This window comes from Octopus bimaculoides, chromosome 23, assembly GCF_046866305.1.
Source record: "Octopus bimaculoides isolate indiv1 chromosome 23, ASM4686630v1, whole genome shotgun sequence".
NCBI classification, from domain to species: Eukaryota; Metazoa; Mollusca; class Cephalopoda; order Octopoda; family Octopodidae; genus Octopus; species Octopus bimaculoides.
The window spans coordinates 32,820,612-32,838,111 of NC_142950.1; the positions used below are offsets into that span (position 1 = coordinate 32,820,612).

The 17,500-nt window shown below is 34.2% G+C and overlaps 1 protein-coding gene across 13 annotated transcripts in view; it reads right to left on the reverse strand.

Moving 5' to 3' along the window:
• Nucleotides 1-17,500, reverse strand: part of LOC106873743 (TBC1 domain family member 2B) — a 157,822-nt gene that overhangs the window by 91,637 nt on the left and 48,685 nt on the right. For 4 of the 13 annotated variants that reach the window (XM_089340240.1, XM_052976044.2, XM_052976045.2 and 1 more), the window contains exons 2-4: nucleotides 11,809-11,935; nucleotides 7,528-7,548; nucleotides 4,246-4,269 (exon numbers count right to left, since the gene is read on the reverse strand). In XM_089340240.1, the coding sequence (XP_089196366.1) occupies nucleotides 4,246-4,269; nucleotides 7,528-7,548; nucleotides 11,809-11,935 (172 nt within the window). Of the gene's footprint in view, nucleotides 1-4,245; nucleotides 4,270-7,527; nucleotides 7,549-11,808; nucleotides 11,936-14,494; nucleotides 14,614-17,500 lie in introns of those variants that run through there. The other 9 variants (XM_089340241.1, XM_089340236.1, XM_089340238.1 and 6 more) reach the window with 3 other exon arrangements.

The following is a 17,500-nucleotide window of genomic DNA, read 5'->3' on the forward strand; positions in this document are numbered from 1 at the left end:
CTTGAAACCACAAGCTGGTCGCTGACAACGTTACGCAGCATTTCTGAATGGCTAATGGGTGTCCTCCATACTGCAATCATCTTCGAGATTGTTCCAATAAAAAAGATTAAGAAGTCACTGGAGTGTGATTTTGAGATTTTCCCTTCTTTCATTTGTTTTCCCTTCCTTTCATTTGTCCACTCGTTCATGTATATATATATATATATTAAAAGCACCCACTACACTCTCAGAGTGGTTGGTGTTAGGAAGGGCATCCAGCTGTAGAAACTCTGCCAAATCAGATTGGAGCCTGGTGTAGCCATCTGGTTTCACCAGTCCTCAGTCAAATCGTCCAACCCATGCTAGCATGGAAAGTGGACGTTAAACGATGATGATGATGGTAATGATGATGATGATATATATACACATACACACACACATGCATATACACATATGACAGGCTTCTTTCAGTTTCTGTCTACCAAATCCATTCTGAAGGCTTTGGTTGTCCCTGGTCTATAGTAGAAGACACTTGCCCAAGGTGCCATGCAGTGGAACTGAACCCAGAATCATGTGATTGGAAAGCAAACTTCCTACTACACAGCCATGCTTACATCTATACAGATTGTAAATTTTTCTTAACTAGAATTAGCTGTTTCTATCTATGTAACTTGAAGCAGCAGATGTCCAAAATATAAAGAAGACTTATCGATTGCCTCTCCCTTGACTTGTGTTGTCATTTATTAATATGAGTGGAAACCTCTGTACTAATCAATAACAACTAAGAACTAAAAAATTGTACATCAGAGGCACTTCAAATATACACCAAAGTTTCACTCTGGCTTCATTCCAACAGGGATTGGAATGACTCTATGTAGTAACCCAAAATGCTAGAAATAGCAGCTAAAGAACTTTATCGAATTACACTCTATCATCTTGTAACTGAAAGGATTTGTGGAATAATGTCTTTATCATCATCATCATCATCATCATCGTTTAAGGTCCGTTTTCCATGCTGGCATGGGTTGGACGGTTCAACTGAGGTCTGAGAAGACAGGAGGCTGCACCAGGCCCCAATCTGATCTGGCAGTGTTTCTACAGCTGGATGCCCGTCCTAAAGCCAACCACTCCGAGAGTGTAGTGGGTGCTTTTTACGTGCCACTGGCACAGGGGCCAGAGGAGCTGGCATCGACCACGATCGGATGGTGCTTTTTATGTGCCACCAGCACAGAAGCCAGTCAAAGCGGCACTGGCATCGACCACGTTTCCAGTTTTCTAATAAAAACATGGAGAAGATATTACCGTACCTGTAAACAGGTAAGGGTTGACGATAGGAAGAGCATCCAGTCACAGAAAATTTGCTTCAACAAATTCCATTTGACCCATGAAAGCATGGAAAAGAGGACATTAAAAGAATGGTTTTAAAATTTGGCACAAGGCCAGCAATTTCGGGGGAGATGGGTAAGTCAATTACATTGACCCCAGTGGATGAAGGGCAGAATAGAACCTGACAGAATTTGAACTCAGAACATAAAAACAGATGAAATGCCACTAAGCATTTTGCCCAGCATGCTAATAGTTCTGCCAGCTCTCTGCTTTAGTGGACATAGTATTGATGACAAAAATGATGACGACAACAATGATGATGATGATAAAGATGATGACAATGACTAAAAATGATGATGTGACGATAATTGTGTTGATGATAACATAGTAAATAAATGCTTCACTTCATTAACATCCACTGTTAGACATAAAGGATCTGAGTTCAAATCCAATCTGCTACAATGCACACATTTATGAATAAGATAAACTGGTGACAACCGGAGATGAAACCAACTGAATTGTAATATATATATATATGAAAGATATTGTAAAAACTTTTCATCTCTAAAAAAGAAGATCAATAAAAAAAATAAATAAATAAAAAAAACCCACCAAACAGAGAATCTATAATCTTATTAAAGATTATTACTGAATAAACAACACATATCTGTCTTAAAACTGCTTATAACAGTGGCAGCAGCTGATTTTTTCCATTTCTATGAAAACGGTGCCTATCTTGGCATCCGATAAAAAAAGATAGATTCAGTTATGAATATGTGTATGTAACATAAGGAGCGGAGATGGGGAGACAGGAAAGACTCTGTCTTTTTCCTAAACACATTGTTTGGCTGAAGCCTGCTGAATTGGAAAGATATCAATTTATATACAACTTGTCTTGACTGTCTGTCACCCTAAGTAAAAACTCGGCAAACTGAAAAAACATTCTAAAGATGTTTCCATCATCAATTGAAGAAATAGTGACTATGTTTATATATCTTTAATAGCTATTTTTGGCAAATACCTATATAGAAATATACACAAACACATCGTGCACAAAGATATTTTTCTGTAAGACCTTTTACATGGTTACTTGACCTGCTGGCAATAGCAGCCAAATCCCTTTCAGATCACACTCTACCATCTTCACCATTTAGCATTTAAAACTGGCCAGATCCAGCCTCTCATCCCTACACTACAATGTCATTCTAAATGTAAACAATCATTTCCATTGAAATCTCAAAGCTATGAGATAATGCATGATTAATTGAAAACCAGTAGTGGTTGGGTGAGTTGGGAAGCAGGTCTCCATTTGTTTTTTTTCTCTTCTTTTTTCCCTTTACAGAGTTACCTCCATAAAGCACATTCTATTTGAGAAAGGAGGTATTCGGTTTTTGGATGTTGTTTACTTTTGGTGGCAGCCATGTTTTGTTAAGACCGGTACTGATGTTGCAAAACAAACAGACATTAAAAGACATTGAAATGGAATGGTTTTTTTTTCCTTTTTCATGTCTGTTGACAATAAACTTCCAGCAATTCATAACAAAACTATTGGTTGAAGATGTTTTATGTCAAATAGTTACCTTGTAAGTTGAAACTTATTCTTTTTTACATTTAACATCTCCCGCCAATACCACTATTCCTTCTCTCTTCAGTTATTCACTTTGTTTTAGCTGTTATGGTAAAGACAATACTGTAGCACTGCCTTCATTCACTATTGTTCACAAAATTCATGATGATGATCATCATCATTTTAACATCCTGTTTTCCATGCTTGTATGGATTGGACAGAGCTCATAGAAGTAGATTTTTCTATGTCTGGGATCCTTTCCTGTCACCAACCTTTACCTGTTTCCCTCGTGGCCGAACACGTTTCCACAGAATATTGGAAGTGAATAGCACTGCTTGTAAGACTGTGACAATCATTTTACAACAATTACACAATGTCAAGATGAGGACACACACACACACACACACACACACACACACACACACACACACACACACACACATATATTGATATATGTATTTCGAGCGTTGGTTTCCTTTTGAGTGCTGGGCCTCACGGAGACAATAACCAAGACCTTTAGCATTATGTTGTGCTTGAGAAGAAGACCCATCAAGCCAAGCAAAATCACAGTCATGGCAGATGCCAGTGTTGTACCAGTGGCACATAAAAGCACTCATTACACTCTTGGAGTGGTTGGCATTAGGAAGGGCATCCAGCCATAGAAAACCATGCCAAATCAGACTGGGGTCTGGTGCAGCCTTCCAGCGCTGCCAGCCCAGTCAATCCATCTAACCCATGCACGCATGGACAATGGACATTAAATGATGATGCTGATGATGATGATATACACACATAAAGGACTTCTTTCAGTTTTCATCTACCAAATCTGCTCACAAGCCTTTGGTTGGTCTTGAGAGTATAGTAGAAGACACTTGCCCAAGGTTTCATGCCATAGAACTAAACCAAGAACCAAGTGGTTGGGAAACAAGCTTCTTATCACACAGCCACACCTGCACATGATATAAAATAAAGATAAAAAAGAATAAACCTTTCTGAGATATATTTGAAAGACATTAATGACCTGTAGGGACACTATATTTTGTTATGCAACCGTAATATAATACAAAGTATATTAAAGGCTTTTATAAGTCAATACTACATTGAAATGTTAAAGTAGTGCTGTTACATCACTTGCTAAGGTTAGGTAATATACAGTTATATACAAAAAAAAAAGACAGTGGATGATAGAATAAGATGACAAGCAAGCAAGTTGCCATACAGATTTTAACTTCATCCACCAATGAATGACATCAAGGCACCGTTGATTGTTATTCAGTATTTGTTCCTACTGACATGAGCAACACATGCAGTATTTAGTAGTATTATGTTAGAACGAAGACAGGTATCAGAAAATAGAAATATTGGTATATTACCAACAATGTTGAACCCCTGACATCCTGTAAATAATAGGTTATTTCTTTTTATGTATAATAATGGAATTGTTGATTTATATATATATATATATATATATATATATATATATATATATATATATATATATATATATATATATATATATATGTATATATATACATATATATATATATATATACATGAATATATATATATATATATATATATATATATATATATATATATATATATATATATATATATATATATATATATATATATAGATAGATAGATAGATAGATAGATAGATATAGATATAAATATAGATAGATAGTAGAATAAGGAACAGAAAGTCCTTAGTATAATATTATATATTTGAAATATTGGCTTCTCTGATTATTCTTCCGCTTTAATAATTAGATGTCTATAAGTTATTAGGTGTTTGCAAAAAGTGGAAAAGTTATCAGAAAAGCCATTTCTATACATTTTTTAAAATATATATATATATATATATATATATATATATATATATATATGATGTGGTTCTGAAAGCTTCCTGTTATTAAGGGTATCGCAAAAGGCCTGGTTAGAGGCATATCCTTCTCAGTTCTTTTACAGAGCTTAGAAAAGCTGAAGGACTACTGCAATAATTATGCGAATCTGAGAGGGGAATAAGTTGAATAAAATCATAATAATTAACTGATCCTCCTGCATTTTTTCTTACTTAAAGCCAGGAACTGCAGTGCAATGACAGATTAGCTGGCCGAAACTTCAAAGTCACTATCAATAATAATCTTGTTTAATATATATATATATATATATATATATATATATATATATATATATATATGTATGTATATGTATATACAGATATATACACACACACACACACACATAATGATTGCAGCATGGATAAACACATATTAGCCATTCAAAAACACACAAACGTTGCTAACTTCACTTAAACATTTATTACTTGGTGTCAAAATTTTTATCATATGAACTGCGACATCGCCACTGATAATGTTACACCGGATGTAATCAGTGCAACAAAAATTTTGACAGCAAATAATAAGTGCTTAACCCTTTTGTTACTGTATTTATTTTGACATACTCTGTGTTTCTTTCAATTAATTTTTAATGTAACAAAGAATTTAGTAAAATAACTTAGTTATCATTAAGCTAGTGATAGGGACATAAATTGTGACTAAGGTTTGGTGGAAGATTTTAATTCAAAACTTATGGAAACAAAATATTTGTACTACAGAGCCAGAGACAGTTTCAGCCGGGTTGGTATCGAAAGGGCAAAGTGAAATCAATAGCTTTTGTGTGTGTTTGAATGATTAACATGTATCATCCACATTGCAATTATTTTAGTTTCAACACACGGTCTCAGATCAAATCACTTACCTGATAAGCACACCTCCAAAATACATACATACATCATCATCATCGTTTAACGTCCGCTTTCCATGCTGGCATGGGTTGGACGATTTGACTGAGGACTGGTGAAACCGGATGGCAACACCAGGCTCCAATCTGATTTGGCAGAGTTTCTACAGCTGGATGCCCTTCCTAACGCCAACCACTCAGAGTGTAGTGGGTGCTTTTACGTGTCACCCGCACGAAGGCCAGTCAGGCGGTACTGGCAACAGCCACGCTCAAAATGGTGTATTTTATGTGCCACCCGCACAAGAGCCAGTCCAGGGGCACTGGCAACGATCTCGCTCGACATACGTATGTGTGTGTATGTATGTGTATGTGTTGTAAATTTGTTATTCATAACTCTTTTGAGGGCATTAGTAATATATGGGGAACTGTTTCTGAAGACTTTTACATCCACAGAATATCAGCCCACCCTACCTTATGTTTACTTTGTAGTAAAAGCACGTGGGGATAATTTCTAGTGAAGTCAGAAATTCTAACTGCTAGCAAATAGTCTGAGTTAAATATTTTAAGAGTTACTACTCAAGACTTTGGGTTAATAATTTTAAAAATCTCATTTGAGGTTTGGACTAGAAATATTACATTAACAAACCTTTTATCTGGCTTCCAGAAATCCTGGAATACTGAGCAATACCAAGCAATATACTGTACCTTTATTGAGTAAACAAACCTTTTTTTTTTGAAGTTCATTAATTTGCATATGCTGTGTCAAAAATACTTTACCTTTTAGATGGGTTGATAAAAATTAAACATACTCTGCTTAGAAGTATTTTAAGTTGTACCTGTATCTATTAAATAGAATCATACTCTTTACTTTTCTTCGTCTAATTTTCACTCTATAAACATTGAACTGTATATATGGCACAGTATGATTATATGTCAAGAATGTTAAGTGGATTAATAACTATCAAACAGGACTTGCTTCAGAATTGTATTAATTTGAATCTGCCATATACAATTTAGTTCTTTACTTTTCATAGCTTATTTTAAGTACATATTTAGGCTGTCTCCAGAAAACTGGAAAATCCAGATATCTAGGTTACTGCTGGTCAGTAAACTTGCTAGATAAGTGATCTGGTACTGTACCAGAACAAAGGCTGAAGATAAGTTGTTCTATTCCTTCATCATTCAGAAAGTATAAAGGACTCTTGTTTTTGTTCACAAAATATATCTGTGGACTCAGTCTCAGGTATGGCTATAGGATTAAGCTCAAAAAATAGTGACAAATGAAGAGACTCTGTACTGCAACACACTCATTCAATGCATGCTTACATGATGAAACATGTGTAAAAGAATAATAATAATGATGAAGTGTATGTGTACAGCAGCAAAAGATATAATCATTGATGAGAAATTACTGATACATCAGTACAGTGAAACAATAGTACCTTGTGGAATTTATTCTACCTGAAATGCAGTGAAACAACTAGTTATAGGACCATTCGAAAAGCTATGACCAATGAAACTTGTCTTTAGTTCTTTACTTTGTTTTAACCATCACTGCTAAGACCATACTACAGCACTACCTTCATTTGGTATTGTTAAAAAAAAAAAAGATATATGATATAAAGTAAAAATAAAATAAACCATGCTGAGATATTTATGAGAGACAGTGAAAGATGGAATAAGAATAAGAATAATATGGAGAACAAGCAACTTGCCAGAAAGTACTTAGCCTCGACCATTGAAGATTTTTACTCAGTACTCTGTTTCATTGAGTCCTGCCTTCCTTGACAACACATGCAGAAATTATCAGTATTATGTGAAAGAAAGAATAGAGAGAGGGGGAGAAGAGGGAGAGAGGGGGGAGAAAAAGAGAGAGAGAGGGATTAGAAAGACAAATATTTGTATATTACCAATGATGAAGCTCTGAATTCCTGTAATAATAGTTTGTAATAACATTAGAACTGTTCATATATATTATGTGTAAAATATATATATATATATATATATATATATATATATATATATATATATATATATACTAATAATATCAAGGGTAATAAATATTAGAAATTTCTACTACCAGTGGCCTTGAGTGTAAAAATTTAGTCATACATATGGTTATATATATATATATATATATATATATATATATATATATATATATATATATGGTTATATACATATATGTATACATACATATATATATATATCAGTGAAAGATGTAAACTTCAGTGATAAAGTAAAGAAAATGATGCTTTGAAAGTAAGGTAGCTTGTGAGGTGCTTATTCCACCAAAGTTACACAGAATATCCCTTGTCACTCTAACCAATGAAAAAAAAACAGTGAACCTGTGATTAACTTATTGGAAACCTGTAACTATTGATGCTACTATTGACAAAATGTGATATAAAATTAATAAAGAAAGTAATTTGGGGGATCCCTACTCCAAAAGTGAACAAATTTTCTTTCACATTAAGGGACATTATTAAATCAATGTCGATGTTTGGTTAAAGTTTTCTGGTGGCTACATATTGGTTTGTGTATAAAGAAATCCTTGAGCAATTCTCAGAAACCTTCTTCAAAAACAGAGTGCTCAGCAGATAACTGACTAATATTCTGAAATCTGCAGTCCAGGAAATACCTAATTCATGTGAAAAATTTCACACTTGTTTCTGTGATGACTTAGCTCTTCCCCAACCCACCACACACAAACACATGTGAACACACACACAGACATTCAAAGCTATAGAGAGGAAACATTTAAAAAATTATGCAGAAGACAACAATGCTTTGATTATTACAGAAATAGACAATGAAGCATCAAAAAATATCTTTACTAAATTTTAAAGTTAAATCTGAAAGTTTTTTAATGTTTTATATTAGTCACGGACAAGCTGCAGCCCATGGGACTTCCTGAATGGTATGCCTAACGAAAAAATTTAGTAGTGTAGCCCACTTGATGATCACTCATGTTGCATGCAGCCCACTTCTCAAAAAGCCAAATTTAGAGCAATATTGAAATTGATATGATCATAGGCACAGGTTTGGCTGTGTAATAAGAAGTTTGCTTCCCAACCACACAGTTCCAGGTTCAGTCCCACTGAGTAGCACCTTGAGCAAGTATCTTCTGCTATTAGCCTTGAGTCAGAAACTGAAAGAAGCCTGTCATATATAAATGTTTATTATGGCCAGTGAGAGAATGACCATTGGTTTTGCACCTATAAAGCACTTAGCTGTGTAAGTGACTTGTCAGACTCAAGTGGCCAAAGGCTCATATATGTGTATGGACCGATTATACTGGAGTCAATTTGTTTGACTAAAATTCTTCAAGGCAGTGACCCAGTATGGCCACAATCTCATGACTGTGAGCTGGAGCGAACTACTGCTATCTCCAGTGGATGAGTATCCACTGTAATTATTTTGAGATGCTCTGTGTTTCTTTCAATTACTTTAAATATAACAAAGAATTTAGTAAAATAACTTAGTTATCATTAAGCTGGTGTTAGGAACATAAATTGTGACTAAGGTTTGGTGGAAGATTTTAATTCAAATCTTATGAAAACAAGACATTTGTACTACAAAGCCAGAGCCAGTTTCAGCTGGGTTGGTAATAAAAGGGTTAATGTGGTACCAGCACAAGTACTTTTAGCCCTTTTGTTACCATATTTCTGTTGTGATGCTCTGTGTTTCTTTCAATTAATTTGAAATATAACAAAGAATTTAGTAAAATAACTTAGTTATCATTAAGCTGGTGTTAGGAACATAAATTGTGACTAAGGTTTGGTGGAAGATTTTAATTCAAAACTTATGAAAACAAGACATTTGTACTCAGAGCCAGAGGAAGTTTCAGGTGGGTTGGTAATAAAAGGGTTAATGTGGTACCAGCACGAGTACTTTTAGCCCTTTTGTTACCATATTTCTGTTGTGATGCTCTGTGTTTCTTTCAATAAATTTGAAATATAACAAAGAATTTAGTAAAATAACTTAGTTGTCATTAAGCTAGTGTTAGGAACATAAATTGTGATTAAGGTTTGGTGGAAGATTTTAATTCAGAACTTATGAAAACAAGACATCTATAATACAGAGCCAGAGACGGTTTCAGTCAGGTTGTTAACGAAAGGGGTTAAACCCACAGGTCTGTTAACAGTTTAGAATATAGATTATCCGGTGGTTTAACCAGACAGCTTAATTTCACAGCAAGACTTTAATATATATTCATCAAGCATTAGACATGACACGGTATACACAGTTATATCTATTAATTACACAATTACTTAATCAAATGTAATCCACAAACAAATCAGCTATCTCTGTTCTTTAAAGATAAAAAGCCATGATTACTTAAAAAACGGAGAACATGGGTGAGGACATGGAAGAAGATGCAACTGATGAAATAAGTGAAGAAATGAATGCAAGAAAATAATTTCTTTAATAAATGTAAGATAATGGTAATCAGCAGCAGGTGTTGTAAAGATAATGAAAAAAAAAACGCAAACAATCTTTGAACGAGATAATTAACATGAAGTGGATAGAACTAATGGAAGAATACTAACGACATGAAAAAAATACGGGTAAGTTTATAATGCAATGCAAACTATTTTCTATGTAATCCACACTAAATAGAATGCCGATAGAGATAACGATGATAATTAGAAAGATATTAATGGTAGCAGTGTTATTGGTAGTTTTTTTTTTTGTTTTTGTTTTTGTTTTTGTTTTTTGTTTGATATTTTTTAATTAGGTCAAAATTAAACAAATAAACAAACATGGACTGTGTAAGCTGTAGAGAGAAAAAATATATACAGAACAATACAAACAAAAGAAATAATAATGATAATAATTAAATGAATTAGACGATAAACTAAAACCTTAGCCAGTTTTTCTCCTCTTTCTTTCATATATATATATATACACACACACATTTGTATACATGTATGTATGTATGTTTATGTATATATCTGTGTGAGTGTGTGTGTGTATATATATATATATATATATATATATATATATATATATATAAGGTTGAGGAGGGTATTGGATTTAACCAAACCCAGGAGGATATCAACTTTCGCTACAACATAAATTTCCGGATTATCCACACAAGGATTACTTTGCACGGATTTCTACATGGATATTCACCACTGGAATGAAACTACACTTCAAGTACTGTTCTCTCTTTTTTCAGCACATCACACTCTTTACCACTTCATACTAAAAATATCCACCTATGGATATAATAATAGATTACTTTATTTTTTCTGTCTCCGATGAAGGGAAGTACTGGATCTTCCCAGAAACAGCTGTAAGACTCTATCCATAAAATACTTCTCCAACCTTACCTTTGCTCTCTTTATCTTTTTGTTTTTATATATTTACATATATATATATATATATATATATATATATATATATATCCACACACCCAAACACACACACACATATACATACACAAATCTATACATGTATATTAATCATAATAGTATACAGTATTACAGATCCGTTTCAGCTGATCTTACCAATCTGTTTCATACAGATAGTTAGTTGATTACCTAACACTGCACTCATCAGAGCGGCCATTCAGACTGGAGGTCAGCAAGTGTCACATCTAGTTAATATTTGTAGAATGAGTAACACTGGATAACAACCCAAAGTAACGGTGCTGCTTGAAGCCACAAAAGCATTATCAAAGTAGAAATCTAAGAAAGGTTCCATACAATAAAAAAAGTATGACAACACCTTTCTCTTTATATAACATCAACGTCTTTCTCTTCCCTTATAACCATGTGAGAAGAATTCTCTTTTTAAGCAATAATATCTTATTCTTTATGTGATAACAGCATTTCACTTTATGTCATACTCACAGTGCTAAGTATGTGATAATAGCATTCCACTTTGTGTGAGACTACACAGCTTTCTTTTGTTAAGATCAACAGATGTCTTAAGGAGTGAGCTGGCAGAATCATTAACACACTGGGCAAAATGCTTAGTGGCGTTCTGTCCAGCCTTACATTCTGAGTTCAAATTCCGCCAAGGTCAACTTTGCCTTTCATCCTTTCAAGGTCAATAAAATGAATACCAGTTGAACACTGGAATTGGTATAATCAACTTAATCCTTCCCCTAAAATTGCTGGCCTTGTGCCAAAATTTGAAATCAATATTAACAGATGTCTTAAAAGCCATTAAACTATTACCTGTCTCACTGGGTCCTTGTTAGCCCTTGTTTCGCTATATGTTCTCCTTTTTTTCTGTAATGTCTGAAGCCAGTACATCATATTAACTTTATTTGAAGCATCCAGCGAATAAATCTTTCCTTCTGACCTGCAAAGAAATTAGAGAAAAACACTTTTAAAGAATTTTATAACATATTTAAAATACACACACATACATATAAAAACATAAATAAAGAAAATGCATTACCAACAATTTAAATCAACCACTGATAATGAATATTTATTCTGTATGGTTTTTCTTATATACTCTGTAATTAAAACAGTTGGAGGCGCAATGGCCCAGTGGTTAGGGCAGCGGACTCGCGGTCATAGGATCGCAGTTTCGATTCCCAGACCGGCCGTTGTGAGTGTTTATTGAGCGAAAACACCTAAAAGCTCCACGAGGCTCCGGCACGGGGATGGTGGTGAACCCTGCTGTACTCTTCCACCACAACTTTCTCTCACTCTTACTTCCTGTTTCTGTTGTGCCTGTAATTCCAAAGGGCCAGCCTTGTCACTCTGTGTCACGCTGAATATCCCCAAGAACTACATTAAGGGTACACTGGTCTGTGGAGTGCTCAGCCACTTGCACGTTAATTTCACGAGCAGGCTGTTCCATTGATCGGGTCAAGTGGACCCCCACCCCGATCTTGATCTACCCTTAGGTCCTGTGCTGGTTGCTTTGGATAGAAGAATCCATCTTGTGATTCTAGCCTGCGACATTCTAATCAAATGTCCGTAGTACTGGATATGTGATCTCCCAATGCGAAAAAGTAGTGTGTAGTTGAAAAATATCGACATGTGTTAACATCTCAATAAAAATATGAGATTGCTGAGAATAACAAAAAATTTTAAAATATGAATCTTATAAGCAACAACTCAAACTTGTAGACATTTCGAAAAGATCATGTTTTCTTTTTATATGAAACACTTACTCTATATATGACACTGAAAAAAACCCCCACTCTCAGAGAATTCCATACTTTATTGACAGCTTCATTTACAGTACAAGACCTCTATCACCACCACCACCACCACCACCTTCTCTCTCTCTCTCCTTCTCTCTCCCTCTCTCTATCTCTCCCTCTCTCTCTTCCACAAGCTCAGGAAATGGTACACGATTCAGTTGTGGGTATAAAAGCAGAATGAAAAAAAAATGGGTGTGTTCATCTATGCGCGTGCGCATGTGTGTGTATGAGTTTGTGTACAAATACTTAAATATGTGTTTTGCCGTTATTCAATACTAATGGGTCTGCAATCTTTTTCATCCTTCGAGTGCACATACACATATGGGTGCATGTTTATTTTCCCTGATACACAGATATATCAAGTATCAGTAAACAATATATATATACATATATATATGTATGTATGTATATATATATATATATATATATATATATATATATATATATATATCATCATCATCATCATCATCGTTTAACGTCCGCTTTCCATGCTAGCATGGGTTGGACGATTTGATTGAGGACTGGCAACCCAGAAGGCTGCACCAGGCTCCAATCTGATCTGGCAGAGTTTCTACAGCTGGATGCCCTTCCTAATGCCAACCACTCCGAGAGTGTAGTGGGTGATTTTACGTGCCAAGGCCGACAGGAAGTGGTGCTGCTTCCTAGGGCTAAATAGCAGTAGTATTATTCCCTTCATGGGACTGTCACATTAAGTTGACAACATACAACCATTTTATCGCATCACTACTGCATAAATCTCTCTGAGAGATTTAGAAATGTATTATTTATATATATACATACATACATATATATATATATATATATATATATATATATATATATATATATATAGATATATATATATATATATATATAAGCATAATATAATATAAATACACACACACACACATATAATACATGCAGGCAAGCAGACATATGCACATAGACAGGCAGACATAGATACATACACTTCTAAAACAGTTAAGTTTTGAAGATACATTTACAATGAAAATTATAAAACAAAAATTGTGTGTGTGTGAGAGAGTGTGTGTGTGTGTGTGTGTGTGCATGTGGTGGTGGTGGTGTGTGTGTGTGTGCATGAAAAGACAAAATGAAACTAATTAGTAATCCATCAATTAACGATGGATTGAGGCTTGCCTTACATTACATATTGCAATATATTACTTAGAGAATCTCAAAATTTATAATGGTTACACAGAATTAGTTAAATGGTAACATTGAAATATATGCATGAGAGGACACATTGATAGATACCCACCTCCCCACAAGCACACACTATGTATGCATATATACACACACATACATATAGTGACAGATAAATATGTATTTACATACGCAAAAACATATACATAAGCATATGTATGTACATATATATATATATATATATATATATATATATATATATATATATATATATATATATATATATAGAGAGAGAGAGAGAGAGAGAGAGAGAGAGAGAGAGATTTACATACATATGAACATATACATATGTATGTGTATATATATAAACACACACACAAATATATAATGAGATATATATTTACATGCATACAATATATATATATATATATATATATATATATATATATATATATATATATATATATATATATATATATATTTACATGAATATGTATATATGTATGTATATTATTATTACAAATTTGGGATCTTACCAATAGGACCACAACTTCAATTTCAGGACAACCTTATTTACTGGAGCACACATAGAAAATTACTGGAGTACACATAGAATATGGACATCACAGTGAAGATTACAATGTTTTGAGTGAAGAATATAATGTTTTGAAAAAAGGCCAGGAATTCAAAGCCTGAAATCCTTTATTCCTCACAGCAGCTGATGCAAACCTTCACCAATGTACTTGGTTTCAAATTAATCATATATCTGGTCAACCTTAACTTAAATCCTAATATTCATGAATTGGTTAATCTGGGACTAATATTCAGTTGAAGGACCAGCCATTTTGGGAATCACTCCCAACAGCTCATGGTCACTTTCTGAAGAAAAATAAGGATGAATAGCTTTTCTTGGTGTCACCAGAATCCCCTGATGGCTCACTAAAGAAAATAGAGATCTCTAACAGCCTCCTCTTGTGATTCACTAAACAAAATGGAGATCGCTCACAGCCTCAAGTGGCTCTCTGTTCTGTTTCAAGCTGAAATTATCATTTATCCTTTCACTGTCAATGATACAATTTGTCTCTTCAATAATATGTCATTATCTCAACTGAGACAATGATGTTCTTTAACAATACCCAACACAAAATAGCATTTCTCTCATCCCCCAACACAATGATACGCTTTCTCTCATTTCCAACACAATATATCATTCAAAAGACACTCTTTCTGACACAATATCTTATTCATTTCATCTCTGATACAGTGATATCCTTTCTCTTATTTCCTATACAATACGTTATTTAATATCCCCTTCAACCTTCCCCACATACAATGATACCATTTATCCCATTCTTGGTACAATTTGTCATTTTTTAAATTTTTATCCCATCTCTGACACAACAACAAGAATTAAACACATCAGGTAACACAACCAATTGACATTTCCTCTAAAAACTACCAGCAAAATCCTCCCCTCAGCTCCTCCTATGCATCCACTACCTCCGCCTCTGGCTCCTCTTAAAGGATTATTCACAATCGACCAGAAAACATAAAATGTCACTCCTCACGTACTCCACATGCTACACTTCCTTTCTTGGCTGCTCCTAAGTGGTCTTCACACAGTTCCCTGCCTCTTCCACACGAGCTCTCTCAACAATTGCTATAAAAGCACTTCCGAAATAAAGAATTATCAATATTGGCAATTAATTTCAACTCACTGCCTTTGAGAATATAAAATATTTGCTAATTTGGTGCAGATGCTAAAAATAATATTTCCCAATAGTAATTGTGATTATACAGAATGGTAATGATGATAGGAAATTACTAAAGACAGATGCCCTAATTTAACTCCAGGAAAGTCCTGATTGAGCAGACTTGTAGCCAAAGGCATTCCAACCATAACTATCCTGTTTACTTATGTATTAAGGCAATAGCCCCAGCTTTGTTTTGGACCGTGGACTGGTTTCTTGCCAGACAATTTTTCTATAGAACAGGCAATCAAGTGCATAACAAAAACACAATAAAGTGCATAATATATAATTTACATATCTCATATATAATGCATATATAAGGCAAAAACAACCTACAGACTGTGGTAGTCAATAATATAGAAATTAGATTGAAAACTTTATTCTTTCTGTGTGACCTGGTACCAAATGATCCAAAGTAGCCTGGTACCAAATGATCCAGAGTGGCCTTGTACCAAATGATCCACAGTGGCCTGGTACTTGTCTGCAACCCAGTGGTTGAAGAGCTCTGCATTAAGAGATTATTAGATTATTACATTATTGAATGAGTTCCCTCCCCTTCAACACAGGAAGGGTATGACTTTGCAACTCCAGCAAGTCAGGTTAACACATAAAGTCTCCCCTGTGGTTATCTTTCCTCAGGAAGTTAGTACCAATCCAGCAGAGCTACGATCAAAGACATTCCAGTTCTGGCCATTCTGTACCTTTGTATATCATGTGTTCATCCATTGGTGATTACAGCAGATAAAAATTTCAGGTACGCAGTGTCTCCTCGTCTTGACATCGCATGATAGTTATCAATAAGTGTCACTGTCATATAAGCAGTATCAGTCATTTCCATTATTCTGCAAGAACATGTCCGACCATGGAGAAATGTTACCTTGTTTGGAAACAGGCAAGGGTTGGCAACAGGAAGGGCATCCTGTTGTAGAGAAACCTTCCTCAATAAACTCCATCTGACCCATGCAAGCACAATAATTCGTAACACTGGCACAAGACCAGAAATTTAAGAGCAGAGGTTAGTTGATAAAAATCAACCACAGTACTTGCCCGGTGCTTTATTTCATCGACCCCAAAAGGATGAAAGTTGAGGATAATCATAGCAGGATTTGATCTAAGACTGTAAAGAGACTGAACTGATAACACAAGACACTTTATGTAATGAACTACTAATTCTAGCAATCCACTTGCCCGTAGCAAATTTATAATAATGATACTATTCACTCTGCATGTCGCAAAAAAGAAGAAAAATGTATAAATAGAAGAAAGTCTTCGATGCATAATAGAATGATTAGAAATACGAAGAGGCAAGAATTACACTAGAGGAAGAAAAAAATATCAAATTAGAAAAAGAAAAAAAAAAGAAAGAATAATCCAATTGCAGTCTTTAATGAATAATGATAATATTGATATATATAACTGTGTCTTTACTGCAGTACGAGTACACAGTAAATGTAAGAAAAGAAGAAAAAGAAGGAAGGAAGGAAGGAAAAAAAGAGAAATTTGAAGCTGTAGAATCAATGTATCTGAAACTACTGCTCCATTATCGTCATTGTTTTACATCTGCCTTTACATGTCAGCATGGATTGGATGGGTCTCACAATCCTACATCATCTGATATACAAAGAGAAAAATACCAGTGTCTGTTGGTGCACATGTGTAAAAATATATACATATACATATATACATATATATATATATATATATATATATATATATATATATATATATACACACACATATACACACAAATACATACATACTTATACATTCATATAAATACATACATATACA